At 43.5% G+C, this 27,942-nt stretch overlaps 1 protein-coding gene across 1 annotated transcript in view; it reads left to right on the top strand.

Moving 5' to 3' along the window:
• LOC139541349 (BMP/retinoic acid-inducible neural-specific protein 3-like) overlaps positions 1-15,167 on the top strand; it is a 53,778-nt gene extending 38,611 nt beyond the window's left edge. Inside the window, exons 7-8 of the mRNA XM_071345909.1 lie at positions 10,325-10,667; positions 10,812-15,167. Coding sequence (XP_071202010.1) covers positions 10,325-10,667; positions 10,812-11,600 — 1,132 coding nt within the window. The 3' untranslated portion in view covers positions 11,601-15,167. The remainder of the gene's footprint in view (positions 1-10,324; positions 10,668-10,811) is intronic.
• Positions 15,168-27,942: the final 12,775 nt, after the last annotated feature.

The following is a 27,942-nucleotide window of genomic DNA, read 5'->3' as shown; positions in this document are numbered from 1 at the left end:
AGGAACATGGATATACAGTGCATTCGGAAAGTATTTAGACCCCTTCACTTTTTCCACATTTTGTTATGTTACAGCCTTATTCTAAAATAGTTTTTTTTTTACTCATCAATCTACACTTTTAGACATTTTTGCTAATTTATTACAAATAACAAACAGAAAAAACGTATTTACATAAGTATTCAGACCCTTTGCTAAGAGACTCGAAAATGAGCACAGGTGCAACCTGTTTCCATTGATCATCCTTGAGATGTTTGTACAACTTGATTGTAATCCACCTGTGGTAAATTCAATTGATCGGACATGATTTGGAAAGGCACACACCTCTCTATATAAGATCGCACAGTTGACAGTGCATGTTAGAATAAAAACCAAGCCATGAGGTCAAAGGAATTGTCTGTAGAGCTCTGAGACAGGATTGTGTCAAGGCACAGATATGGGGAAGGGTACCAAAACATTTCTGCAGTATTGAAGGTCCCCAAGAACACAGTGACCTCCATCGTTCTTCAATGGTGCAGAACCCCCAACACTCTTCCTAGAGCTGGCCGCCCAACCAAACTCTGTTTATGGGTTAGTATGTGTGAGTTTATGGGTTAGAGTCCAGTGTGTGTGCAGAGAGTCAGTGCAAGAGAATTAGTAAAAAAAAAAGTAAATGCAGGTAGCCCGGGTACTCATTTGATTAGCTATTTAGCAGCCGTGTTTAGCAGTCTTATGGCTTGGGGGTAGAAGTTGTTCATGGTCCTGCTGGTTCCAGACTTGGTGCACTGCACTTGGTGCACTTGCCATCCAGTAGCCGAGAGAACAGTCTTTAACAATTTTTTAAGGCCTTCCTCTGACACTGCCTGAATAGAAGTCCTGAATGGCAGAGATTATGACCACAGTGATGTACTGGGCCGTATTCATCACCCTCTGTTGCGCCTTGCAGTCGAGAGCCTTGTAGTTGCCGTACCACGCTGTAATGCAGCCGTTCAAGATGCTCTCAATGGTGCAGCTGTAGAACTTTTTGAGGATCTGAGGGTCCATGCCAAATCTTTTCAGCCTCCTGAGGGGGAAGCGATGCTGTCGTCCCCTCTTCACAACTGAGTGTGTGTGTGTGGACCATGTTAATTCCTTAGTGATGTGGACACCGAGGAACTTGAAACTCTTGACCCACTTCACTACAGCCCCCTCAATGTGTATGGGGGCGTGCTCCCCCCTACATTTTATGCAGGCCACAATCAGCTCCTTTGTTTTGCTGAAGTTGAGTAAAAGGTTGTTGTCCTGACACCACACTGCCAGGTCTCTGACCTCCTCCCTAAAGGCTGCTTCATCGTCGTTGTGTCTGTCACGTTCCTGACCTTATTTCCTTTGTTTAGTATTGTTTAGTTGGTCAGGACGTGAGCTGGGTGGGCATTCTGTGTTATGTGTTTCTATGTTGGGTTCATTCAACTAGCCTGATATGGTTCTCAATCAGGGGCAGGTGTTTTACGTTTCCTCTGATTGAGAACCATATTAAGGTAGGCTGTTCTCACTGTTTGTTTGTGGGTGATTGTTGCTGTGTCTGTGTTTGTTTCACCACACGGTACTGTTTCGTTTCGGTCGTTCGTTTGTTCCTACCTGTTCGTGCGTTCATGTTTTATGTGTTCTCAAGTTCAGGTCTGTTAACGTCGTTTATTATTTTGTAGTTTGTTCAAGTGTTTTTTTCGTCTTCATTATTATTATTAAAATTATTATGTATTCAACCCACGCTGCGTTTTGGTCCGATCCTTGCTCCTCTTCAGCTGAGGAGGAAGACGAGCGTTACAGAATCACCCACCAACCAAGGACCAAGCAGCGTGGTAACAGGCAGCGGCAGCAGGAGCAGCGCAAGGAGGAATGGACATGGGAAGACGTTTTGGACGGCAAGGGTTGCTACACATGGGAGGAGATCCTGGATGGAAAGGATCGCCTCCCATGGGAACAGGTGGAGGCAGCTAGGAGAGCAGAGGCAACCGGAGAGAGGAAGTGTTGCTACAGGGGAGTGTTGCGAAGTCAGGTAAGAGACCTGCGCCAACTCCCCGAGCTTACCGTGGAGAGCGAAAGTACGGGCAGACACCGTGTTATGCGGTAAAGCGCACGGTGTCTCCTGTACGTGTGCATAGCCCGGTGCGGTACATTCCAGCTCCACGTATCGGCCGGGCTAGATTGAGCATTGAGCCAGGTGCCATGAAGCCGGCTCAACGCGTCTGGTCTCCAGTGCGTCTCCTCGGGCCGGCATACATGGCACCAGCCTTACGCATGGTGTCCCCGGTTCGCCAACACAGCCCAGTGCGGGTTATTCCACCTCCCTGCACCGGTCGGGCTACGGGGAGCATTCAACCAGGTAAGGTTGGGCAGGCTCGGTGCTCAAGGGAGCCAGTACGCCTGCACGGTCCGGTATATCCTGTGCCACCTCCCCGCCCCAGCCCAGTACTACCAGTGCCTACACCACGCACCAGGCTTCCAGTGCGTCTCCAGAGCCCTGTTCCTCCTCCACGCACTCGCCCTGTGGTGCGTGTCTCCAGCCCGGTACCACCAGTTCCGGCACAACGCACCAAGCCTCCTGTGCGTCTCCAGAGCCCTGTGCGCCCTGTTGCTTCTCCCCGTACTAGCCTTAAGGTGCATGTCCTTAGCCCGGTACCACCAGTTCCGGCACCACGCACTAGGCCTACTGTGCGCCTCAGCCGGCCAGAGTCTGCCGTCTGCCAAGCGCCGTCGGCACTGCCCGTCTGCCCAGCGCCGTCTGAAGTGCCCGTCTGCCCAGCGCCATCTGAGCCGCCCGTCTGTCCTGAGCCTTCAAAGCCGCCCGTCTGTCCTGAGCCTTCAGAGCCGTCCGTCTGTCCTGAGCCTTCAGAGCCGTCCGTCAGTCAGGAGCCGCTAGAGCCGTCAGTCAGGAGCCGCTAGAGCCGTCCGTCAGTCAGGAGCCGCTAGAGCCGTCCGTCAGTCAGGAGCCGCCAGAGCCGCCCGCCAGACAGGAGCCGCCAGAGCCGCCCGCCAGACAGGAGCCGCCAGAGCCTTCCGCCAGACAGGAGCCGCCAGAGCCGCCCGTCAGACAGGAGCCGCCAGAGCCGCCCGCCAGCCAGGAGCCGCCAGAGCCGCCCGCCAGCCAGGAGCCGCCAGAGCCGTCAGCCAGCCATGACCTGCCCGAGCCGCCAGCCAGCCATGACCTGCCAGAGCCGCCAGCCAGCCATGACCTGCCAGAGCCGCCAGCCAGCCATGACCAGCCAGAGCCGCCAGCCAGCCATGACCTGCCAGAGCCGTCAGCCAGCCATGACCTGCCAGAGCCGTCAGCCAGCCATGACCTGCCCGAGCCGTCAGCCAGCCATGACCTGCCAGAGCCGTCAGCCAGCCATGACCTGCCAGAGCCGTCACTCAGTCCGGAGCTGCCCCTCAGTCCGGTGCTGCCCCTCAGTCCGGTGCTGCCCCTCAGTCCGGAGCTGCCCATCAGTCCGGTGCTGCCCCTCAGTCCGGTGCTGCCCCTCAGTCCAGTGTTGCCCCTCAGTCCAGTGTTGCCCCTTAGTCCGGTGCTGCCCCTTAATCCAGTGGGGTTAATTTGGAGGGTCACCATTAAAAGGAGGCCACGGAAGCGGGGATTAACTATGGTGGGGTGGGGGCCACGTCCAGAGCCAGAGCCGCCACCGTGGACAGATGCCCACCCAGACCCTCCCCTATAGGTTCAGGTTTTGCGGCCGTAGTCCGCACCTTGGGGGGGGGGGGGTACTGTCACGTTCCTGACCTTATTTCCATTGTTTAGTATTGTTTAGTTGGTCAGGACGTGAGCTGGGTAGGCATTCTATGTTATGTGTTTCTATGTTGGGTTCATTCAACTAGCCTTATATGGTTCTCAATCAGGGGCAGGTGTTTTACGTTTCCTCTGATTGAGAACCATATTAAGGTAGGCTGTTCTCACTGTTTGTTTGTGGGTGATTGTTGCTGTGTCTGTGTTTGTTTCACCACACGGTACTGTTTCGTTTCGTTCGTTCGTTTGTTCCTACCTGTTCGTGCGTTCATGTTTTATGTGTTCTCAAGTTCAGGTCTGTTAACGTCGTTTATTATTTTGTAGTTTGTTCAAGTGTTTTTTTCGTCTTCGTTATTATTATAAAAATTATTATGTATTCAACCCACGCTGCGTTTTGGTCCGATCCTTGCTCCTCTTCAGCCGAGGAGGAAGACGAGCGTTACAGTGTCAGTTCCTACCACCGTTACGTCATCAGCAAAGTTGATGAAGGTGTTGGAGTCATGCGCGGCCTCGCAGTCGTTGGTGAACTTGGAATACAGGAGAGTACTAAGCACACACCGTGTTGATGGTCAGCATGGCGGATGTGTTGTTGCCTACCCTCACCTCCTAGGGGCGGCCCGTCAGGTAGTTCAGGATCCAGTTTCAGAGGGAAGTGTTCAGTCCCACGGTCCTGAGCTTGTTGATGAGCTTGGAGGGGACTATTGTGTTGAATGCCAAGCTGTAGTCAATAAACAGCATTCTTACATATTGATTCCCTTTGTCCAGGTTTGTAAGGGCAGTGTGGACTACAATAGAGATTGTATCATCTGTGGATGTGTTGGGGCGGTTTGCGAATTGGAGTGGCGCAAGAGTGTCTGGGATGATGGTGTTGATGTGAGCCATAACAAGCCTTTCAAAGCATTTCATGGCTAAAGATGTGGGTGTGATAGTCATTTAGGCAGGTTACCTTGACCTTCTTGGTCATGATGACTATGGTGGTCTGCTTGAAACAAGTTGGTTTTACGGACTGGTTCAGGGATTGGTTGAACATTTCAGTAAAGAAACTTGCCAGCTGGTCAGCACATGCTCTGCGTATGCGTCTTGGTAATCCGTCTGGTCCTGTTAACCTGATTAAAAGTCTTGCATCGGCTACGGAGAGCGTGATCACACAGTCATCCGGAACAGCTGGTGCTGTCATGCACGGTTCAATGTTGCTTGCCTTGATGCGAGCATGGTAGACTCGCGCCGCTGGTCAGCTCGCGGCTGGATTTCCCTTTGTTAACTGTGATAGTTTACATGTCCTGACACGTTGTTGAGTGTCAGAGCCGGCGTAGTAGGATTCGATCTTAGGAAGTGTTCAAAATGTACACAATTGTTACCCGGAAGAAAATGGGGGTGTCATGCTTTTTCACTTTCATTCAGGCGAGGGTTTAGTATTTTTACATTTGGTCCAGGGGAGGGTCATGTAATTTGTAATCGGTTAACAAACCTAACGCAATGGTAAATCTAAGCGCTGGCGGTAGCACTGTTGGTTCGGGGGGGGTGTCAAAAAGTATCAGAGCAGTGCTAGCGGTGGCACAAACTGACTTTTGATGAATAAACCAGTTGTGGGTGTGTCAAGGCTTTGCCCCTCACTGGCCAATCAGAACGTCCTCCATGGCTAAATATGTGGTTTCTTCAAGTTGTGTAGTTATGGTATTTTATGTAATAGAGTTTGTTACACAACTTGTAGAAACGAAATAACAAAACGTAGACCAATCCCATCTTTGCTAAAATGTTAACTTGAACCTGTTTGCAGCCGACATTGTTCTAAGTAATTGCATGGCTTCAATGGGTAAATATATACATAGCATGCATACTGATATAAGGGCTAGGCCTACTTTAAATTGCATTATGGCTAAGCATGGACATGCCGAACCTTGTCAATAAGCAAGATAAAAAATCATTTATTGATAAGGTCTAAAAAGAGAGCCATAATTATAATCAAATTCAAAACAAAACGAAACAACTTGTTTTAATAAGGCAGTTGTCCGTACCTCTCTGTCAGTTTAAGCTAGAGATATTCTGTTTTTTGCATTGGATGTGTCTCAATCCACTGCATCCGCCTATGTAACACTTCCGCATCTGCTAGAGCAGTGTTTGTCAGACCATGAGATATCCCGAAAATCAATCTTCTCACAAAATCATCTGTAGTGTCCGAACCGTTTGGCCTAGAACCCATTATGACCCTCACAAACACAATGGTATTCTCTATGATTCCCACAAGCGTCTTGGAACTCATCTAAAGTCGGTACAGCTGATCTTCCAACTTCTGTCTATAGCTTCCAAACAGTTTGAGATACACATTTGTGTAAAGGAGAGTCTCATGAACACATACATGTCGGTTGTTTTGCTCTAGGACACTCACAGATTTCACAAGACTCATCTGATTGTCCCCCAGTACCAGTCAAAAAAATGTATGGCACTACAGTACTAGCCAAAAGTTTGGACACACCTACTCATTCTTTATTTTTTTATACAATTTTCTACATTTTAGAACAATAGTGAAGATATCAAACTATGAAATAACACTTATGGAAACATGTAGTAACCAAGAAAGTGTTAAACAAATCAAAATATAATTTATATTTGAGATTCTTCAAAGTAGCAAAGCTTTGCCTTGATGACAGCTTCGCACACTCTTATATACTGCTTTGCACACTCTTATATGTGTACACAGACAAGGCCTACTGAGGAGTACTGGAGGTAAGCTTGCTACTGATATAATTGATTACAATATATATATATATATATTTATGTTTCATCGCATATAATGGAGCTATTTATCAGCATTATTGACCTCACATTAAGCCACTTGAGTAATTGACATAAATTACATTACTATGAAGCGGTGGCTGAGGAGATGGACAGCGCATGGGTGGTTAATTTGAGCAGTCCTAATTCATTTAAACGGTCTTCATTTTCGTTTGACTTTAGGCTACTAACAACAAGAGGTCTTTCTGTTGGAGCCTATTTCTTCCTATTCAAGGAATAAGAGGTAGGCCTACCTGTTTGACAGACAGAATTATTGTCTACTATCCATAGATTTTGTCAGCCATTTCCTTCAGTCACCATGCACTCCTTAAATATCCCAGTGTCAGTGAGGGAAGGGCTTAATGTGTTAACTTAAAACCAGGGCTCGAATTGAGGGGGTGGGTGAGGGTATGTGATGGTATTGTGGCTTTTGTTAAGATCTATAGCAACGCTTTAGTCCTCGATGCTAGACACAAGCTGTAAAATGCACGGGAAAGATGAGACTCTAATGCATATGGGATATCTATTGTTTGTCTGTATGACATTCAGAGGCTGCGCTACAAACTTCTGTAGCCGAGGAGACAAAAAATTTACTTTGATTGGGAAGTAATGTGTGATTCTGTCACAATCAATTGAAGTTCAACATTTCAACATGCTATCTCTAAATCAGTCAGGAGCAATCCAGGAATAATTATTTAGGCTAAATTAATATTTCAAGGCTAGCCTGCCATTTAAGAAATAAATTGTGAAGAATTTGTGACATGCTACAGGCTGGCAGGACCGCTCAGCATTTCAACAACACATCAATAACAGCACTTCAACAACATGCCTATAAATATAGGCTGTATAAAATGACATTTCGAAAAAGTATTATTTCGAATTAAATAATAATTAAAAGAAAAATGCCTTATTAGACTATACTGTACATTCATTCTACAGTGCCTTTAAATTAACTTTTAGAAACACGAGTTTGGCCAGTCTTTGGTTTGAGGATCATGTGGTGTGCTATGCATGCCTGGTTTGTTAATATAGTTTAGCAAATGCTCTTATATTCCCATGCCCTAATTACAGTCAACACAAATCTATTTTGGAACAACACCCTCTTGGAATAAAATATAATAAATGAGAAAATGACAGTTTCCAAAATGAAAAAAAGTTACAAGTGCATATAGGCCTACCTGATGATATGCGGCTCCTGTGTAATTTAAAAAATAAATAAAAACAATAGCCTGTATAGAAATCAAACTTTCCGGTGTTGCAACCTGCGCTCATTCATTATCATGTTCTGTTTTGGTATTAAAAGTATCTGCTTGAATCACAGCCTATAAATGTGCATTTTCTTGTTTTCTTATGGCCCTATACAGCTCATTGAGTGCGGTCTTAGTGGTAAATAGACAGCTACGAATAATATAGATTAAAACTCTTGGTAAATAGTATTGTCTGCAGCTTATCATGAGGTATTCTAACTCAGGTGAGCAAAACCTGGAGACTTCCTTAACATTAGACATTGGGCACCAGCTGTTGTTGACCCAAAGACACACCCACCTCCCTTCATCTTACCTGAGTCTGCTGTCCGGTCTTGACGATGCATAGAAAAACCAGCACGATGTATATCCATGTCCTCGTTCAGCCTCGACTCTGAGAAACATAGGATATTACAGTTTTTCAGGTCCCGTTGATGGGATAGTCTCAAATGTAGCTCATCCTGTTTGTTCTCCAGTGATTGCACGTTCGCCAATAGAACAGAGGGCAATGGCAGTCTATTTTGCCACTGCTTCCTCTTTCGAGTCCCGGGGAGTAGGGCCTGGTCCGGAGTGGGCAGGACGTCCAGGGCTGCCAACTCCTTGAAGTAGAAATGTTCGTCCAAATCGAGGTTGGTGATCTCTGTTCTGATGTCCAGAAGCTGATTATGGTCATAGGAAATTATGGTGGAGACATTATGTACAAATACAGTTAAGATCAGTGTAAAAAAACACACAAAAAAGAGCAGAATTGGTCAGATGCCCGTAAATCTGCTGCTATCCAGGCTGTATCACATCCGGCCTTGATTGGGAGTCCCATAGGGCGGCGCACAATTGGCTCAGCGTCGTCCGGGTTTGGCCGGAGTAGGCCGTCATTGTAAATAAGAGTTTGTTCTTAACTGACTTGCCTAGTTTAATAAAGGTTAAATAAAAATAAAATAATCCACTGCAGCGCCATCTTCTTACACATTATGAAGGAATAATTTGGAGAGAGAAGTCGCCTTCGATTTATAGAGCGAATAATAATACGACTTCTGAGTCGGTTAAAACTACACTTTGTGTTCTAACTTTCACCATTAGTCCTATTGATTTTGCTCTCTAAATGCCTCTTTCACAATATTGTTATCTTTTTTTCAAAGATGTGTACTTTCGCAGAGTGCATTAATAATGGTATATGTTTTATTCAGTTTTTTACTCACAGAAGCATATTTTCCCATTAAAATAATACCTGTTTTGATTTGATCAGATTTTTTACGAAGTACACTACATATACAAAAGTATGTGGACACCCCTTTAAATGAGTGGAGGTGGCTATTTCAGCCACACCCGTTGCTGACAGGTGTATAAAATCGAACACACAGCCATGCAATCTACAAAGACAAATATTGGCAGTAGAATGGCCTTACTGTAGAGCTCAGTTACTTTCAACGTGGCACCGTCATAGGATGCCACCTTTCTGACAAGTCAGTTTTTCAAACTTCTGCCCTGCTAGAGCTGCCCCGGTCAACTGTATGTGGTGTTATTGTGAAGTGGAAATGTTTAGGAGCAACAGCGGCTCTGGCGCGAAGTGGTAGGCTGCAAAAGCTCACAGAACAAGACCGCTGAGTGCTGAAGCGCGTGGCGTGTAAAAATCGTCTGTCCTCGGTTGCAACACTCACTACCGAGTCCCAAACTGCCTCTGGAAGCAACGTCAGCACAATAACTGTTCGTCGGGAGCTTCATGAAATGGGTTTCCATGGACGAGCAGCCACACACAAGCCTATCACCATGTGCAATGCAAAGCGTCGGCTGGTGTGGTGTAAAGCTCGCCACCATTGGACTCTAGAGCAGTGGAAATACGAGTGATGAATCACGCTTCACCATGTGGCATTCAGACGGACAAATCTGTTTTTGGCGGATGCCAGGAGAACGCTACCTACCCCAATGCATAGTGCCAACTGTAAAGTTGGTTGGAGGAGGAATAATGTTCTGAGGCTGTTTTTTCAGGCTAGGCCCCTTAGTTCCAGTGAATGGAAATCGTAACTCTACAGCATACAATGACATTCTAGACGATTCTGCACTTCCAACTTTGTGGCAACAGTTTGGGGAAGGCCCTTTTCTGTTTCAACATGACAATGTCCCCGTGCACAAAGTGAGGTCCATGCAGAAATGGTTTGTCGAGATCGGTGTGGAAGAACTTGACTGGCCTGCACAGAGCCCTGACCTCAACTCCATTGAACACATTTGGGATGAATTGGAAAGCCCGCTGCGAGCCAGGCATAATCACCCAACATCAGTGCCCGACATCACTAATGCTCTTGTGGCTGAATGGAAGCAAGTCCCCACAGCTATGTTCCAACATCTAGTGGAAACAGTTCCCAGAAGAGTGGAGGCTGTTATAGCAGCAAATGGGGGACCAACTTCATATTAATGCCCATGATTTTGGAATGAGATGTTTGACGAACAGGTGTTCACATACTTTTGGTCATGTAGTGTATAATTGTACAAAAAAGTTTCTAAATAAACCAATTAAATTCACATCCATTTAAATTCCCAAATGTTTTGTTTTATGTTGTCTGTCTCTCTGTCTACGTCCCAGGCCCCAATCCTACTGGCTGATACACTTCCAGTCTCTCCTCTACTGTTCTGAGAACAACCAGCTGGGTTCCTTCTCTGAGGAGCTCCACAGCTGTACCTGCAGCTACGAGCACAGCCCTTGCCAGCTGCCCCCACCATGTGCCATCGGAGAGGGTCCCGCCTGCGCAGCCTGTGCCCCAGACAACCACACACGATGTGGGAGCTGCAACCCTGGCTACGCCCTAACCCAGGGGGCCTGCAGACCCATGGTGGCTGACTCAACAGAGAACTATCTGGGCTTTGAGACAGACCTACAGGACCTGGAGCTGAGATACCTCCTGCAGAGGGCCGACCGTAGGCTGGAGGTAAATACATGGCTATTTGATTTTGTGAACGATTTTGTGGATAAGTTGTAGAGATATTTTAAATGTAATAAAGTTGAATAGGATCTTGAAAAAGTAGATTGACTATTGTCTTAACAACTTAAACAACTGTATCTGTCCATCCAGGTCCACGCCATCTTCATCAGCAATGACATGCGTCTGAACAGCTGGTTTGACCCATCCTGGAGGAAGAGGATGCTGCTAACGCTGAAAAGCAACAAGTACAAGTCCAACCTGGTCCACATGCTGCTGGGCGTGTCTCTCCAGATCTGCCTGACCAAGAACAGCACCCTGGAGCCCGTCCTCACCCTCTACATCAACCCCTTCGGAGGCAGCCACTCTGAGAGCTGGTACATTCCAGTCAGTGAGAACAGCTTCCCAGACTGGACGGCCACCAAACTGGATCTACCCCTGGAGTGCTTCAACTGGACCCTGACACTGGGCAACAAGTGGAAGACCTTCTTTGAGACCATCCACATCTACCTGCGGAGCCGGATAAAGATGCAGGGCGCTGGAGGTCCGGCGGGGGCTGTGAACGACAGCCTCTACTATGAGCCATTAGAAATGGTAGACCCTTCACGGAACCTTGGCTACATGAAGATCAACAGCATCCAAGTATTTGGCTACAGCATGCACTTTGACCCGGAAGCAATCCATGACCTGATCCTGCAGCTGGACTACCCATACACACAGGGGTCCCAGGACACGGCTCTGCTGCAGCTGCTGGAGATCAGGGACCGGGTCAACAGACTGTCCCCCCCAGGTCAGCAGAGACTGGACCTGTTCGCCTGTCTGCTCAGACACCGGCTCAAACTGACCGCCAGTGAGGTGGTCCGCATACACGCCTCCCTGCAGGCCTTCAGCAACCGCCTGCCAAACTCTCTGGATTACGAGACCACCAAGCTGTGTAGTTAACAGCTACTATGGAACGACTGGGAGACGTTAAAGCTCAACGGCTACAAGGGGAACTATTGGAAGGCTAAATGGTATACTGCTACAGTAGTTTGACTTTCAATGGTTTGTTGATTCTCTGGATTACAAGACCTTAAATGTATGTACTTAACCGTTACAGAGACACAATAAGGACACGTGAATTGTGTCTTTTGGCTTTCAGTTGGGTTGTGACTCAATGACTTGTATATGGTTGAGAGATGCTGGAAGCTGGTGCTTTTTTTGTCCACAGAAGACACACAAAAACTCTGACACCATAAACAAAAACAGATCTAGAAAATCAAATATGTAACTCTCTCCACATCACCATCTTGTTTAAATACAACCCTGCTCATTTATACAGTGTATACTGAAGCCAACTGGAGGGACCTTTTAAGATACATGGTACAGTCTGTTTGTTTGTAACTCTTTTATATGTTATTTTGCTTCAGTGACAGTGCACTTTCCATAACGACCAGAATACAGTGGTGTCAGTCAGATTTGTAGATAACTTGTTATTAAAACATCATGGAGTAACAACTGTGGAGAATATTTGTCAAACTTAGAGCCGAGTAACAGCTGTTGTCACATCTCATTGTCAGACACATTTATCGCAGCAATTAAAACCACTTAGGAACTGAGTGAATGAAATTAAACATAATAGCAGAGTTTGATCAAATAATCATGAACCTATTTCATTAATTTATGCGGTTAGTTTATGGATGATGACCAAGCTTCTCCATCCTAATTAAGTAGACTTTGTAACAGGAACAATTGAAGCAATATATTGTTTAGTGAATGTGCACACACACGGACACACACACACCAAAAATGCAGATATGAGTGAACAAAGCTGAGATTATTGTAAAACTGGTTCCTTTAGGGTTGTGGCTTAAAAACCCACACGGTATTTTTTTCCATTATCTGCAACAGGTTGAATTGGAGCAGACCAGTAGACACCCCAGCTGCCCTTTAGGACCAGGAGTGATAGGCATCCAGTGCACTGGGTCACAGATCCATACCTGCAGTATTCATGTCAGGTCTATAAGGTGCCAGATCTCATTTACTAACATGGCCCGTATCTCATGGTATGGCTGTCCAGCGGAGCAGATGAAGGAGAGGTCACACACCTATGAAGGTCAACGGCTGTCACCTCCATTTGTCTGCAATCCTCTTATCAAATCCTGCTCATATTTGAAGCTAAACTCGAAAGAGAGTAATGTGGATGAAACAGGCTTAATGCTGAGGTGTTTGTCTAATGCATAACTAAATGTTAGTGTCCTTTGGATGCAGGGGTGTCAGATATTAGAGAATAATTGTTTTCAAAACAGCTAGAAAATGGCTGCCGTGAAGAGATGAAAGATTACGGTTCTGGTTGTCTCTTTGGTCATTTGACTCCATCCAGAATTATATAATTATTTCTCGAAAAATCATCAGTCCACCCTGCTCACCTACTCCTGGTGAGCTCGCACCATTAGAGAGGTGAGACAGAGAACAGACAATATCTTTACATCCTCTCACCTCAAATCAACCCTGCAATCAATTAAACATTTCCCCTTACTAAGTAATTGAGCTAAAAACACTGGTGGAATTTTCAGAGTAAAAGGACATATATGGAAAACAAATTCTGTCTGCACATGTATTCTTCATGAGGAAAAGATCCCCAGGTATGTGCCTATAATTATGTTTAATAGCCCTCTGCTCGTTCTGCAATTACCAGGCTCAGTTCTAAAGCTCGTTCTGATGCTGCAGAGGCGGCTGGCTGGCTATAATTCATTATTGTGAGTTTGTAAATAGTTGTTATTCATTCTGCGGAGGCCTGGCATCTCTCTTATGAGACACTGAGTGGGCAGAGGAGAGGCCAGGCTTTGATGAAGGAAGGTCTGACCTTTACTGAGCTGTCAATCAAAGTGTAGATACGTATATAAAATTGTCTTTTGTACATGTATAGCTGTCTTATTGCAACTGGGTTGCGTGTTATGCTTTCGCTGTTCAAAATGTGGTTACTTTTCCAAACTGAACATGACAGTAAGACATGCCTGCCCGTAGGAGAGACATACAGTATAGGGTGTGTTGGTAAATTCAATCTTGAGTGCCAGAGTGCGCTCATAGTGCGATCTGAGCATTCTGACCTCACAACGTCAGTCAAGCACCCAAGCTAACTGGCTAACGTTGCTAGCTTGCTAGCTACTTCCAGACACAAATGAGAGAACACCTCACTCTGACCAATTTACTTGCCCTAGCAGAGCTGGTTAGGCTGTTTTCATGTTATCCAGAGTGTTGATGACTGTAACTGTGCTGCTGGCATCAATTTAATTACGCTTTTTTGTAGGTGTTTACTGACAACGGCCATATTCAATGGGTGTTGAGGGTTCGTAAATTCATCAGTTATTACGAGCTCTGGCACACTCAGACGAGAGTGCTCTGAGATCGGAGTAGATAGACAGAGTGAATTTATGAACACACCCTTAATTATTCTCAAACAGATAATTATGATATTATTATAAATGTAAAAGAAAGACATGTTAAAATGTCACAGACACAATCATATCAAATCAAAGTGTATTGGTCACGTACACATTTTAGCAGATTTTATAGTGGGTGCAGCGAAATGCGTATATTACAAGCTCCTAACAATGCAGTAAAATGTCAAACAAGTACACAAATAAAATGTTTTAAACACAACAAGAAATCAACAAATGTCGTAACGAATCTAATTAACAATGCAAATAGCACTGTAACAGTAATCCAAATGCAATGTACACTACCGTTCAAATGTTTGGGTCACTTAGAAATGTCCGTGTTTTTGAAAGAAAAGCAATTTTTTTTGTACATTTATAATAACATCAAATTTATCAGAAATACAGTGTAGACATTGTTAATGTTGTAAATGACCGTCGTAGCTGGAAACGGCAGATTTTTTATGGAATATCTACACAGGTGTACAGAGGTCCCTTTTCAACAACCATCACTCCTGTGTTCCAATGGCACGTTGTGTTAGAGAATGATAGGTTTCTCATTTTAAAAGGCTAATTGATCATTAGAAAACCCTTTTGCAATTATGTTAGCAAAGCTGAAAACTGTTGTCCTGACTAAAGAAGCAATAAAACTGACCTTCTTTAGACAAGTTGAGTATCTGGAGCAACAGCATTTGTGGGTTCGATTACAGGCTCAAAATGGCCAGAAACAAAGACCTTTCTTCTGAAACTCGTCAGTCTGTTCTTGTTCTGTGTCACGCCCTGGCCATAGAGAGGCTTTTATTCTCTATTTTGGTTAGGCCAGGGTGTGACTAGGGTGGGCATTCTAGTTTCTTTATTTCTATGTTTTCTGTTTCTATGTTTCTATGTTTTGGCCTGGTATGGTTCTCAATCAGGGACAGCTGTCTATCGTTGTCTCTGATTGGGATTCATACTTAGGCAGCCTGTTTTTCCACCTTAGTTGTGGGTAGTTGACTTTGTTTGTGGCCTGTATAGCCCTAGTAAGCTTCACGGTCATTTTTGTTGTTTCTTGTTTTTGTTGGCGACATTTTAAATAAAGTGAAATGTACGCTTACCACGCTGCACCTTGGTCTCATCATTATGACGATCGTGACATTCTGAGAAATAAGGGCTATTCCATGTGTGTACTACTTCCTTCACTGAACAGTGCACACTTTCTCTAATCGGAAGAGAAAGAGGAGTGGGAGGCCCCGGTGCACAACTGAGCAAGAGGACAAGTACATTAGAGTGTCTAGTTTGAGAAACAGATGCCTCACAAGTCTTCAACTGGCAGCTTCATTAAATAGTACCCTTTAAAAACCAAACTCAATGTCAACAGTGAAGATGCGACTCCGGGAGGCTGGCCTTCTAGGCAGAGTTCCTCTGTCCAGTGTCTGTCTTCTTTTGCCCATCTTAATATTTTATTTTTATTGGCCAGTCTGAGATATGGCTTTTTCTTTGCAACTCTGCCTAGAAGGCCAGCATCCCGGAGTCGCCTCTCCACTATTGACATTGAAACTGGAGTTTTGCGGGTACTATTTAATGAAGCTGCCAGTTGAGGACTTGTGGTTAGAGCCAGTTTGCGCTGTTTTGTGAAGGAAGTAGTACACAGCGTTGTACCAGATCTTCAGTTTCTTGACAATTTCTCACATGGAATAGCCTTTATTTCTCACAACAAGAACAGACTGATGAGTTTCAGAAGAAAGTTCTTTGTTTCTGGTCATTTTGAGACTAATCAAATCCACAAATGCTGATGCTCCATATACTCAACTAGTCTAAAGAAGGCCAGTTTTATTGCTTCTTTAATCAGAACAACAGTTTTCAGCTGTACTAACAAAATTGCAAAAGGGTTTTCTAATGATCAATTAGCCTTTTAAAATGATAAACATGGATTAGCTAACACAACGTGCCATTGGAACACAGAAGTGATGGTTGCTGATATTGGGTCTCTGTACACCTATGGTATGTAGATATTACATAAAAAATCTGCAGTTTCCAGCTACAATAGTCATTTACAATGTCTAAACTGTATTTCTGATCAATTTGATGTTATTTTAATGTACAAGAAATGTGCTTTTCTTTCAAAAACAAGGACATTTCTAAGTGACCCCAAACTTTTGAAAGGTAGTGTATGTGTATATACCGTGCATTCGTAAAGTATTCAGACCACTTTACTTTTTCCACATTTTGTTATGTTACTCATTCTAAAATGGATAAAAAATATATAATCCTCATCAATCTACACACAATACCCCATAATGAGAAAGCAAAAACAGTTTTGCAAATGTATTGAAAATAAATAACTGAATTATCATATTTACATAAGTATTCAGACCCTTTACTCAGTACTTTGTTTAAGCACCTTTGGCAGTGATTAGAGTCTTGAGTCTTCTTGGGGATGACGCTGCAAGCTTTGCACACCTGAATTTGGGGAGTATCTCCAATTCTTCTCTGCAGATCCTCTCAAGCTCTGTCAGGTTGGATGGGGAGCATCGCTGCACAGCTATTTTCAGCCGGGCTCTGGCTGGGCCACTCAAGGACATTCAGAGACTTGTACAGAAGCCACTCCTGCATTGTCTTGGCTGTGTGCTTAGGGTTGTCGTCCTGTTGGAAGGTGAACCTTCTCTCCCAGTCTGAGGTCCTTAGCGCCCTGGAGCAGGTTTTCAACAAGGATCTCTCTGTACTTTGCTAAGTTCATCTTCCCCTCGTCCCTGACTAGTCTCCTGAAAAATATCCGCACAGCGTGATGCTGCCACCACCATACTTCACCGTAGGGATGGAGCCAGGTTTCCTCAAGACGTAACACTTGGGATTCAGGCCAAAGAGTTCAATCTTGGTTTCATCAGACCAAAGAATCTAATTTCTAATGCTCTGAAGTGCCTTTTGGCAAACTCCAAGCAGGCTGTCATGGGCTTTTTATGGAGGAGTGGCATCCATCTGGCCACTCTACCATAATGGCCTGATTGGTGGAGTGCTGCAAAGATGGTTGTCCTTCTGGAAGGTTCTTCCAACTCTGGAGCTCTGTTAGAGTGACCATCGGGTTCTTGGTCACCTCCTTGACCAGGGCTCTTCTCATCCGGGGTATTGGGTGTAGATTGATGAGTAAAACATTTAATTTAATAATTTTTAGTATAAGGCTGCAACGTAACAAAATGTGGAAAAAGTCAAGGGGTCTGAATACTTTCCGAATGCACTGTACACCGGATTAATATACACAAGATATACTAAGAATGATATTTACAGCAGTAGTTAATTAGAGTAAACTATGTCAAGAATCTAGTATACAAATAAATATGCAGTGTGTATGAACAGTACAACTAAAATGCAATGAACAGTAGTAGAAATATTAGAATGAGCTATGTCGCGAATACAGTATTTAAATACACAGTACAAAACCCCATGGCAAAATGGACAGAATTGCAGGAAACCAGAGTACGGAATATACATAAACACTGAGTATATAAACATTAGGAACATCTTCCTAATATTGAGTTTCACCGCCCCCTTATGCCCTCAACACAGTCTCAATTCGTCGAGGCATGGACTCTACAAGATGTCGAAAGCGTTCAACAAGGATGCTGGCCCATGTTGACTCCAATGCTTCCCACAGTTGTGTCAAGTTGGCTGGTGGACTATTATTGATACAAACAGGAAACTGTTTAGTGTGAAAAACCCAGCAGCATTGCAGTTCTTCACACAAACTGGTGCACCTACAACGATAACCTTTCCAAAGGCACTTAAATATTTTGTCCATTCACCCTCTGAATGGCACACAAACCATGTCTCAATTTTCTCAAGGCTTAAATGTTTTTTATTTAACCTGTCTCTTCCCCATCCTCTACACTTATTAATGTAGATTTAACAAGTATCAATAAGGGATCATAGCTTTCACTTGGATTCACCTGGTCAGTCTGTCATGGAAAGAACAGGTGTATGTAATATTTTGGATACTCAGTGTATATGTAGAGTATGTGAATAGAAAAGTGTGTATAGCAGTAGTAATATAGGAAGAACCATGACTAGAATACAGTACCAGTCAAAAGTTTGTAAACCCTTGAATGAGTAGGTGTGACCATTGTAGAATAATAATGAAGACATCAAAATGATGAAATAACACATATGGAATCATGTAGTAAGCAGAAAAGTATTAAACAAATCAAATATATTCTAGATAATTCAAAGTAGCCAACCTTTGCCTTGATGACAGCCTTGCACAATCTTGGCATTCTCACAACAAGCTTCACCTGGAATGTTTTTCCAACAGTCTTGAAGGAGTTCCCACATATGCTGAGCACTTGTTGGCTGCGTTTCATTCACTCTGCTCTCCAGCTCATCCTAAACTATATAATTTGGATTGAGGTCAGGTAATTGTGGAGGCCATGTCATCTGATGCAGCACTCCATTACTCTCCTTCTTGGTCAAATAGTCCTTACACAATCTGGAGGTGTGTTGGGTCATTGTCCTGTTAGAGAAAAAAAAAAATTCCCTGTAAGCACAATCCAGATGGGATGGCGAATTGCTGCAGAATGCTGTGGTAGCCGTGCTAAATAAGTGTGCCTTGAATTCAGTGTCACCAGCAAAGCACCATCACACCTCCTCCTCCATGCTTCACGGTGGGACCACACATGCGGCGATCATCACCACCAAACACGGCGGTTGGAACCAAAAATCTCAAATTTGGACGCATCAGACCAAAAGACAGATTTCCACCAGTCTAATGTTCATTGCTCGTGTTTCTTGTCCCAAGCAAGTCTCTTATTCTTATTGGTGTCCTTTAGTAGTGGTTTCTTTGTAGCAATTTGACCATGAAGGCCTGATTCACTCAGTCTCCACTGAACAATTGATGTTGAGATGTGACTGTTACTTGAACTCTGTGAATCATTTATTTATTTGGGCTGCAATCTGAGGTCCAGTTATCTCTAATGAACTTGTCCTCTGCAGCAGACGCAACTCTGGGTCTTCCTTTCCAGTAGTGGTCCTCATGGGAGCCAGTTTCATCATAGCGCTTGATGGTTTTTGCGACTGCACTTGAAGAAACTTTCAAGTTCTTGACATTTTCCGGATTGACTGACCTTCATGTCAAGTAATGATGGACTGTCGTTTCTCTTTGCTTATTTGAGCTGTTCTTGCCATAATATGGACTTGGTCTTTTACCAAATATGGCTATCTTCTGTATACCACCCGTACCTTGTCACAACACAACTGATTGGCTCAAACACAATAAGAAAGAAATTCCCCAAAATGTACTTTTAACAACGCAAACTTGTTATTTGAAATGCAGTCCAGGTGACTACCACATGAAGCTGATTGAGACAATGCCAAGAGTGTGCAAAGCTGTCATCAAGGCAAAGGGTGGCTACTTTGAAGAATCTCAAAATAAAATATATTTTGATTTGTTTAACACTTTTTTGGCTACTACATGATTCCATATGTGTTATTTCAGAATTGTAATGTCTTCACTATTATTCTACAATGTTGAAAATAGTAAAAAATTAAATAAATCCCTTGAATGAGTAGGTGTGTCAAAACATTCGACTGGTACTATACATGTAAAGTGGGTAAAACAGTAGGTAAACATTATTAAAGTGACTGGTGTTCAATGTACGTAGGGCAGCAGTCTCTATGGTGCAGGGTAGAGTACCTGGTGGTAGCCGGCTAGTGACTGTGTTTAAGGTTTCGCGCATGGTAATGGGTGGAGGCCGGCCAGTGGTGACTTTTTAACAGTCTGATGGCATAGAGATAAGTCAGTCCCGGTCATTTGCTACACTGACCAACCTTGTTGCATTACTCATTACAGCATTGTTACCTCATCAGTCTCATTTCTGAACGTCGCAAACCCTTGGATATCTGCACGAACACGAGCATCAAATCATGAATCAGCGATATACAAATTGGCTTAATTATTTATTTGCTAACTAACTAATCAATCACATAATTACATAAACACACACACAATAGGTCATATATTGGTTACTAACATGATACAAATAAAAAGCCCCTAGTGGACGAAACCAATATGACGGCTTGGTAGACAAGAAAAGGGTTGGGGACAGTTCAAGAGCAGGAAACTCAGAGTGGACCCACTGTAATACAGTTCATAACTACAGTCATATAAATGCTAATACTTTGAACATGAACAGCCGCTCATTAGAAAATAAATAGCAATTTACATATTTACTAGTGTATGCCTTTGTCCATCTCTGTGATCGCCTGTCCGTGTGTTGGATAATAGTCAGTCGACAGAAAGCCTCTGGTTTGTCCACCAGAGATCAAAGTATGTCGTAGTTGTAGGTTGTTATAATGGCTACGTCAGAGTACCATTCGGAAATTATCTTACATCGGACGCGTTTACCAAACTAAAGTTGTAGTTTGAACCACTTCACACACCAGCATCACCCGGCGTGTTTTGGTCTAATGTAAATTTTGTCGCAAGTGGGTTTTATACTTTTAGTAGAAAAGGGGGCGTTCCATGACGCCAATGTAAATGTCTGTGCTCACGGGGTGTGGTCACTGACTAGTTAAAACTTTATATGAAAACCCATACTCTCATTTAGAAGGCTAACATCACATTTCATCCTTTCAAATGTATTCCTATACTCAATCATTTATTTTGTACAACATTCAGATGCAAACCCCATAATTGAGAAGTGTATACAAACAAAGGAACAGTAATATGTGTCTCCTGTCCTTCATGAGGTCACCAAATGAAACAAACTCAACATGACTTTTCCTTAAGTGTCCACGGACCACTCCAACTGCTTGGAATACAGAAATGCTGTTCAATTATTCAACCTTTTGACGTTACCCTACTGCAGTCTTTTTCTGTGGTAACAAAGCGATTCTCAACTTTCAATTTGGCCGAGTGGGGTAAAGAGTTTTAGGTAGTTTTGACCGTCATAAACCTGTGGTGGGAGAGAGAGAGAGAGAGCTATGATTCTCACCCAAAAAGGGCATGTCATGACAACATTATACAATTAAGTCATTTATCAGACTATAAGGGTTTATGGAAGTTCAAAGAGAGTGATAATGAATGGTGCTGCTCGGTCTGCTTTTTTGAAAAAAGTGGAAGGTCACTATCAGAAAATCAAAGCACAGATCTGAGACAACAACTGAGCTTCCTGTGTTCCTAACAAACACAAAGTGTAAAGAAAACATTGCACCCTGGTCGATGCTCAATTCAGTTTTAATGGGTAGGCTGTGTGGCAACCATTGTACTGTGACACAGGAAGTAAGATCTCAGGTTTCCGACAAAACTTTCCCCTCCTGGGGACCGGGCAGTATATTGGGAATAGCAAACACAAGAAAAAGGTAACCGCTGTTGGCCGATAAATCAATAGTCTGCTTTATTACCTGGGAGAACAACAGGTTCTGCAGAGATCAATAATTACACTTAGGAGGCTCCTCTGGCATTTTGTCCCCCCTTCCCTTCACCCCGACCAAACGAGACTAGATCAGAACCAATTTATTACTGAGATGTCGATTTCCGCCTGGCGTGGTTTGTATAAGCTCAATTCAATCCTGATTTTTATTTCCAAGGATGATGCATTTTAAAATTACATTAGTTCAGGTGTCAGTTTAGCAAACTCCATTGCTCAGCCACTCAGGCTGTGAACACAAAACCCCCAACTGTGAGGAGAACAACAAATAACATAGCTACATATCTTGACGATGCTGTGAGAAGAAGCTCAACTCCAACATGAATATAGAGTTTCAGACAAGAGAAGTAATAATAATAACTTCTAAGTGAGAAATTCATAATTTTTCCCTCAGAGTTGTTTCTGCCTGTGGGGGAACAGTGTCTTGGGACCCAGAACAAAGTGCCTTTCAAAATCAAACCACAGCGAGGGGAGAGCAGCATGTTTTCAGTACCAGAAAGAATTATACCACATGCACACCCAAGCCTCTTACAAAAGAGTTCTGCAGAGTAGCAACGTTTCGCAGTAACAAATACATAGCCTATAAATCTTCATCACCAAAACCCTAGCTCCCAAACTGTTCTTGTTGATCTCTACATTTACAGACAATGTAAGAAAATGAAAGGAAACACAAAGGAAACAAAGTAAAAAGAACATGCAGAAGTGTTTTTCCTATGAATAGGAATATTCCAGTGTGATTTCTCCTGATGCCATCAAGCAAAGATATTCCCACAGGAGGCTCAACACCTGTTCAAAGGTATGCTGTTAGATGTGCTAGGCTGTAACCAAGAGTTACTGGAACCACCACATTAGCATTCTATCCCTAGAGCGCACCCAGCAAACCACTTTTTAAATGAACAAAGGGAGAGAAAAGGACAGAGAGAGTGAGAGAGAGAATGCTCCAAGCTGCTATTTAACTCTGACTTATGGCTGAAGAGATATACATGGGCATGTTGTTTTGTGAGGTCTTTCCCGAATATTCTTTCTCCTGAATTTCAAAGAAAGGTTAGATAACATAGAAATTAGAGAGAGAATGGTAGAGAGAATACAGCTGTCCACATGCCCCTCCTCAGTTCATTAGAATGCATTACAAACATACTATATACTGTATATGGAAGTTGTTTGATCTTGAAAGCAGTGCATGGACAATGGGCTTGAAGGTCTTGTATGGAGGATAGGATGATTGAGTCTGAAGCTATCATTCTTCCTGGTGTGTTGAGTGAGTGTTTGCGATGCAGACAGAAACCTAATCAGCCCGGGCCTACCCAGAGACATTTTATGCACAAATGAATTGCTTTGGGCATCTTCAGGCCAGGTTTTCAATGCATCTTGTATTAGACAGTGTTTTACTGTAGCATGTACTCATCACAGGATGTATGAACATAGTCATTTAGGAGGCAGCCTCAGCTGGTGAGTCATATAATTTACCTGGTATCTCCAATATTCTTTGAAGTCATTTTCTAAATTCTTTGAAGTGACTGAAGTCTCCAGGTAGAATTGACAAATGGGTCAGACACATAACGTACTGCTTTATCCCTTTTGTTAGTACTGTACTGTAGCCTATTCCAGGTTTCAGAATCAAATTTATTTGACAGACTTTCCCCAACCAATGAATACTGTGGACCATTGAATGTTGATAATGTCCTCAGCTCCTATTGTCATAAGATAGTGTTTGTTATCTTTCACTCCTCCATGTCCTGCCCCTGATCTCTACACCCTTAGAAAAGGGGTTCTTTGGTTGTACCCATAGGAGAACCCTTTTCGGTTGCAAGTAGAACCCTTTCTAAAGAGGGTTCTACATGAACCTCAAAAGTGTCACGACTTCTACCGAAGTCGGTTCCTCTCCTTGTTCAGGCGGTGTTCGGCGGTCGACGTCACCGGTCTTCTAGCCATCGCTGATCCATTTTTCATGTTCCATTTGTTTTGTCTGATTGTCACACTCACCTGGTTTCAATTCCCTAATTACATGTTGTACATGTTCCCTCTGTTTCCCCCATGTCCTTGTCGGGAATTGTTCATTGTTCATTGCCTTTTGTGACTGGTGCGAGACGGGTTTTGTGCCCATGTGTTATTTTTTGTGATTTTTGTAAGCCGGGAGTTATGTGCATTAAACGGCTCCAGCCATTTACCAAGTTCTGCTTTACTGCGTTTGACTTCCATTTGAACACCAGTTACGCACCCCTTGACGAAAAGACCTGGAACCAAAAGGATTCTTGTACCTGCAACCGAAAATGGTTCTTCAAAGGTTTATTTTATGGGGATAGACGAAGAACCCTCTGCGGTTCTAGATACCACCTTTTTTATATAAGGCCCCACAGTTGACAGTGCATGTCAGAGCAAAAACCAAGCCATCAGGTCTGAGGAATTGTCCGTAGAGCTCCGAGACAAGATTGTGTAGAAGGGTACCAAAATTGTCTGCAGCATTGAAGGTTCCCAAGAACCCAGTGGCCGCCATCATTCTTAAATGGAAGAAGTTTGGAACCACCAAGACTCTTCCTAGTGCTGACAGCCCGGCCAAACTGAGCAAATGGAGGAGAAGGGCCTTGGTCAGGGAGGTGACCAAGAACCCGATAGTCACTCTGACAGAGCTCCAGAGTTCCTCTGTGGAGATGGGAGAACTTTCCTAAAGGACAATCATCTCTGCAGCACTCCACCAATCAGGCCTTTATGGTAGAGTTGCCAGATGGAAGCCACTCCACAGAAAAATGCACATAATAGACCGCTTGGAATTTGACAGAAGGCACCTAAAGGACTGATGAAACCAAGATTGAACTCTTTGGCCTGAATGCCAAGCGTCACGTCTGGAGGAAACCTGGCACCATCCCTACGGTGAAGCATGGTGGTGGCAGCATCATGCTGTGGGGATGTTTTTCAGCGGCAGGGACTGGGAGACTGGTCAGGATCAAGGGAAAGATGAACAGAGCAAAGTACAGAGATCCTTTATGAAAACCTGCTTGAGAGCACTCAGGAAACTGGGGTGAAGGTTCACCTTCCAACAGGACAATGACCCTAAGCACACAGCCAAGACAATGCAGGAGTGGCTTTGAGACAAGTCTCTGAGTGTTCTTGAGTGGCCCAGCCAGAGCCCCATCTTGAACCCGATATAACATCTCTGGAGAGACCTGAAAATAGCTGTGCCACGACGCTCCCCATCCAACCTGACAGAGCTTGAGAGGATCTGCAGTGAAGAATGGGAAAAACTGCCCAAATACAGGTGTGTCAAGCTTGTAGCGTCATACCCAAGAAGATTCTCGGCTGTAATCACTACCAAAGGGGCTTCAACAAAGTCCTGAGTAAAGGGTCTGAATACTTATGTAAATGTTATATTTCCTGTTTTTTTTTGATAAATTTGAGAACATTTCTAAAAACCTGTTTTTGCTTTGTAATTATGGGGTATTGTGTGTGTAAATTGATGAGGGGGAAAAACGAATCAATTTAACATAACAAAAGGTGGAAAAAGTAAAGGAGTCTGAATACTTTCCGAATGCACTGTATTAGGTAATGTCAATGTTATATGGCATACAGTCACCATAAAAAGCAAGTGATAGTATCAACAAATACATCCTAAACTCTAACACAAACAACTATATCAATACAGAGAAGAAACAGCATGTTCTTTTCAGCTGCCCTTCCTGTCCTTCAGTTTCCCCAGCAAAACGTTTAGTATGTTAAGAGGCAAGACGAGGAGGATAGTGGAGCCCTGGTAACGCTTTTCCTGTTCTGTTTACTGAACAACTCAGCCATTCAAATGACACAAGCGCTTTGGAACCAATTGAGCTGTGCCTTGAGTGTTGGTGAGTGACCCCAGCAGCACTCGACATGGCAGTGTGACTGATGCATTTATCTTCCAGGGCTACTGTAGCATCATCTTTTTCTCACAGCAATCAGAGTCAAATCAGTGCTCTTAACAACAGAAATAATTACAATAGGTCTAAATCTGCAAACATAATCAACTGCCATTCAGAAGATGCATTGTGATGAATGGAAGATGTCTGAAGAGGGTCTGCCTTTGTTTGTTTTTATGACGCAAGAGAGAAGTGGAAGGCTGTAGGAACACATTTTATAGACACTTTCAGCATTTACGTCCTCCAGTTTTGTACTGTATGTCATCAAATGATTGGCATATGTATTGAAATGACACTCTTTCTTTCTGTATATACAGTATATATTTATTTTTTTAAGAAGCCTTACTTGAGAAATGTGAGTGTGACTGAAGGTGGTACTTTCCCTCCAAAGTAAAACCACCCCACACTGGGAAGTTAATAATGATTTTGCTGTGGAAGTGTGAAATCTGTTAAAATAATGAAAGGCTGCGGGAACTGTGGTTTTAAATCAATGAACGCTGTCGTTATCATACACAAGAGTTGGAGAAAAGGATATAGTATTGATTGAGAAGATATTAGAAATTAAGGACATCACAGTGCAGATCCTGTGAAAGAGTTCCTTGCTCTGTTAGTTCGAAGTGATTTCAGACACACAGACATGGATGAAGTGCATTGGCCATGTCAAAATCGGCATCTCCTGAGTCTCTCCCCTGGACTGTAGGTCTATAAACATCCTGGTTGTCCTCTAACTCCACTGCTTATCCACCCTCACCTCTCTCTCTCTCTCTCTCTCTCTCTCTCTCTCTCTCTCTCTCTCTCTCTCTCTCTCTCTCTCTCTCTCTCTCTCTCTCTCTCTCTCTCTCTCTCTCTCTCTCTCTCTCTCTCTCTCTCTCTCTCTCTCTCTCTCTCTCTCTCTCTCTCTCTCTCTCTCTCTCTCTCTCTCTCTCTCTCTCTCTCTCTCTCTCTCTCTCTCTCTCTCTCTCTCTCTCTCTCTCTCTCTCTCTCTCTCTCTCTCTCTCTCTCTCTCTCTCTCTCTCTCTCTCTCTCTCTCTCTCTCTCTCTCTCTCTCTCTCTCTCTCTCTCTCTCTCTCTCTCTCTCTCTCTCTCTCTCTCTCTCTCTCTCTCTCTCTCTCTCTCTCTCTCTCTCTCTCTCTCTCTCTCTCTCTCTCTCTCTCTCTCTCTCTCTCTCGTTATTATTATACCTCCAGCAGACCTTTTACTCTGATCCGGCCCACACTATATCCTTTAGACATACTAAAATCGAAGATCCACTTCATATGCTGCCCTGGATTCCCGCCCCCCACGCCAAGAGCATCCTGCCTGGCCGTGCTCTCTGCCTGGTGGAGGGTAAGAAAATTGGAGGAGTGGGGCGACGGGCTTGATGTTCCAATTTGGCCCTGAATACAATGTGCAATCATCCAGGTCTGAAACGACACAGCAATGAAGAGGCGTCCTCGGGTGTTTATGTGTGGATATGTGTGTGTGTGTGCGTGCACATGGTGCATTTAGTAGGTATCCATCACTCTTGAGAGCTCTGGAATTGATATGTTGAAACCAAATTGAATGGATGAGGTGATTGCCCAGCAAGAGCAGCATTGTCACACCTCAATAGACCAGGGGTGGGAGGAGCTGTAGAAGGGCTCATTGTAATGGCTGGAATGGAATCAGTGGAACGGAGTCAAACAGTTGGTTGCCTTATGTTTGATGTGTTTGATACCGTTCCATTAATTCCATTCCAGCCATTACAATGAGACTGTCCACTTACAGCTTCTCCCACAAGCCTCCTCTGCAATAGACGTGCCCTTATTAGGAAATAATAAGTATATTTTCACCTCCCAATTTAGACCTGCATAGCACACCAATCAGAAAAATGTTTGAACCGAAGCGTACCAAAGAGGATGCTTATTAGAGAAGTTCAATTTGCATATATTGCTTGTCAAGAATATGGAGAGAAAACTGTCAAAAGTAGATCGGTATATTTGATGAAATTGTTCCTTGATTAGTCTGACAGAATGTGACAGAATTGTGACAAACCTGTTATCCTGTAGACATAAATCATTGTCAAGATATACGTCAGATATTGCATCTCCACAACTTGCTGTTCTCAATTGGTTTCACTCGAAGTAGTATAGAGAGTAATTGAAAGACATATACCATTACATGTAGGAGTGTGAAATTTAAGTGAATTTGAGAACGTTAACATTTAGAAAAAATCCTACCCAAAACATACATATATTACAGAATATATACAGTACCAGTGAACAATTTGGACACACCTATTCATTCCAGGGTTTTTCTTTATTTTTTCTTTATTCCCTTATTTTATGTTTACTATTTTCTACATTGTAGAATAATAGTGAAGACTTCAAAACTATGAAATAACACATATGGAAACATGTAGTTACCAGAAAAGTGTTAAACAAATCAAAATATATTTTATATTTGAAATTCTTCAAAGTAGCCACCCTTTGCCTTGATGACAGCTTTGCACACTCTTGGCATTCTCTCAACCAGCTTCATGAGGTAGTCCCCTGGAATGCATTTCATTTAACAGGTGTGCCTTTGATAAAAGTCAATTTGTGGAATTTCTTTCTTTCTTAATGCATTTGAG

The sequence above is a fragment of the Salvelinus alpinus genome, chromosome 16, assembly GCF_045679555.1.
Source record: "Salvelinus alpinus chromosome 16, SLU_Salpinus.1, whole genome shotgun sequence".
NCBI lineage: Eukaryota > Metazoa > Chordata > Actinopteri > Salmoniformes > Salmonidae > Salvelinus > Salvelinus alpinus.
Note: the sequence above shows the minus strand (reverse complement) of the source record. Positions and strands in the feature narration are given on the sequence as shown.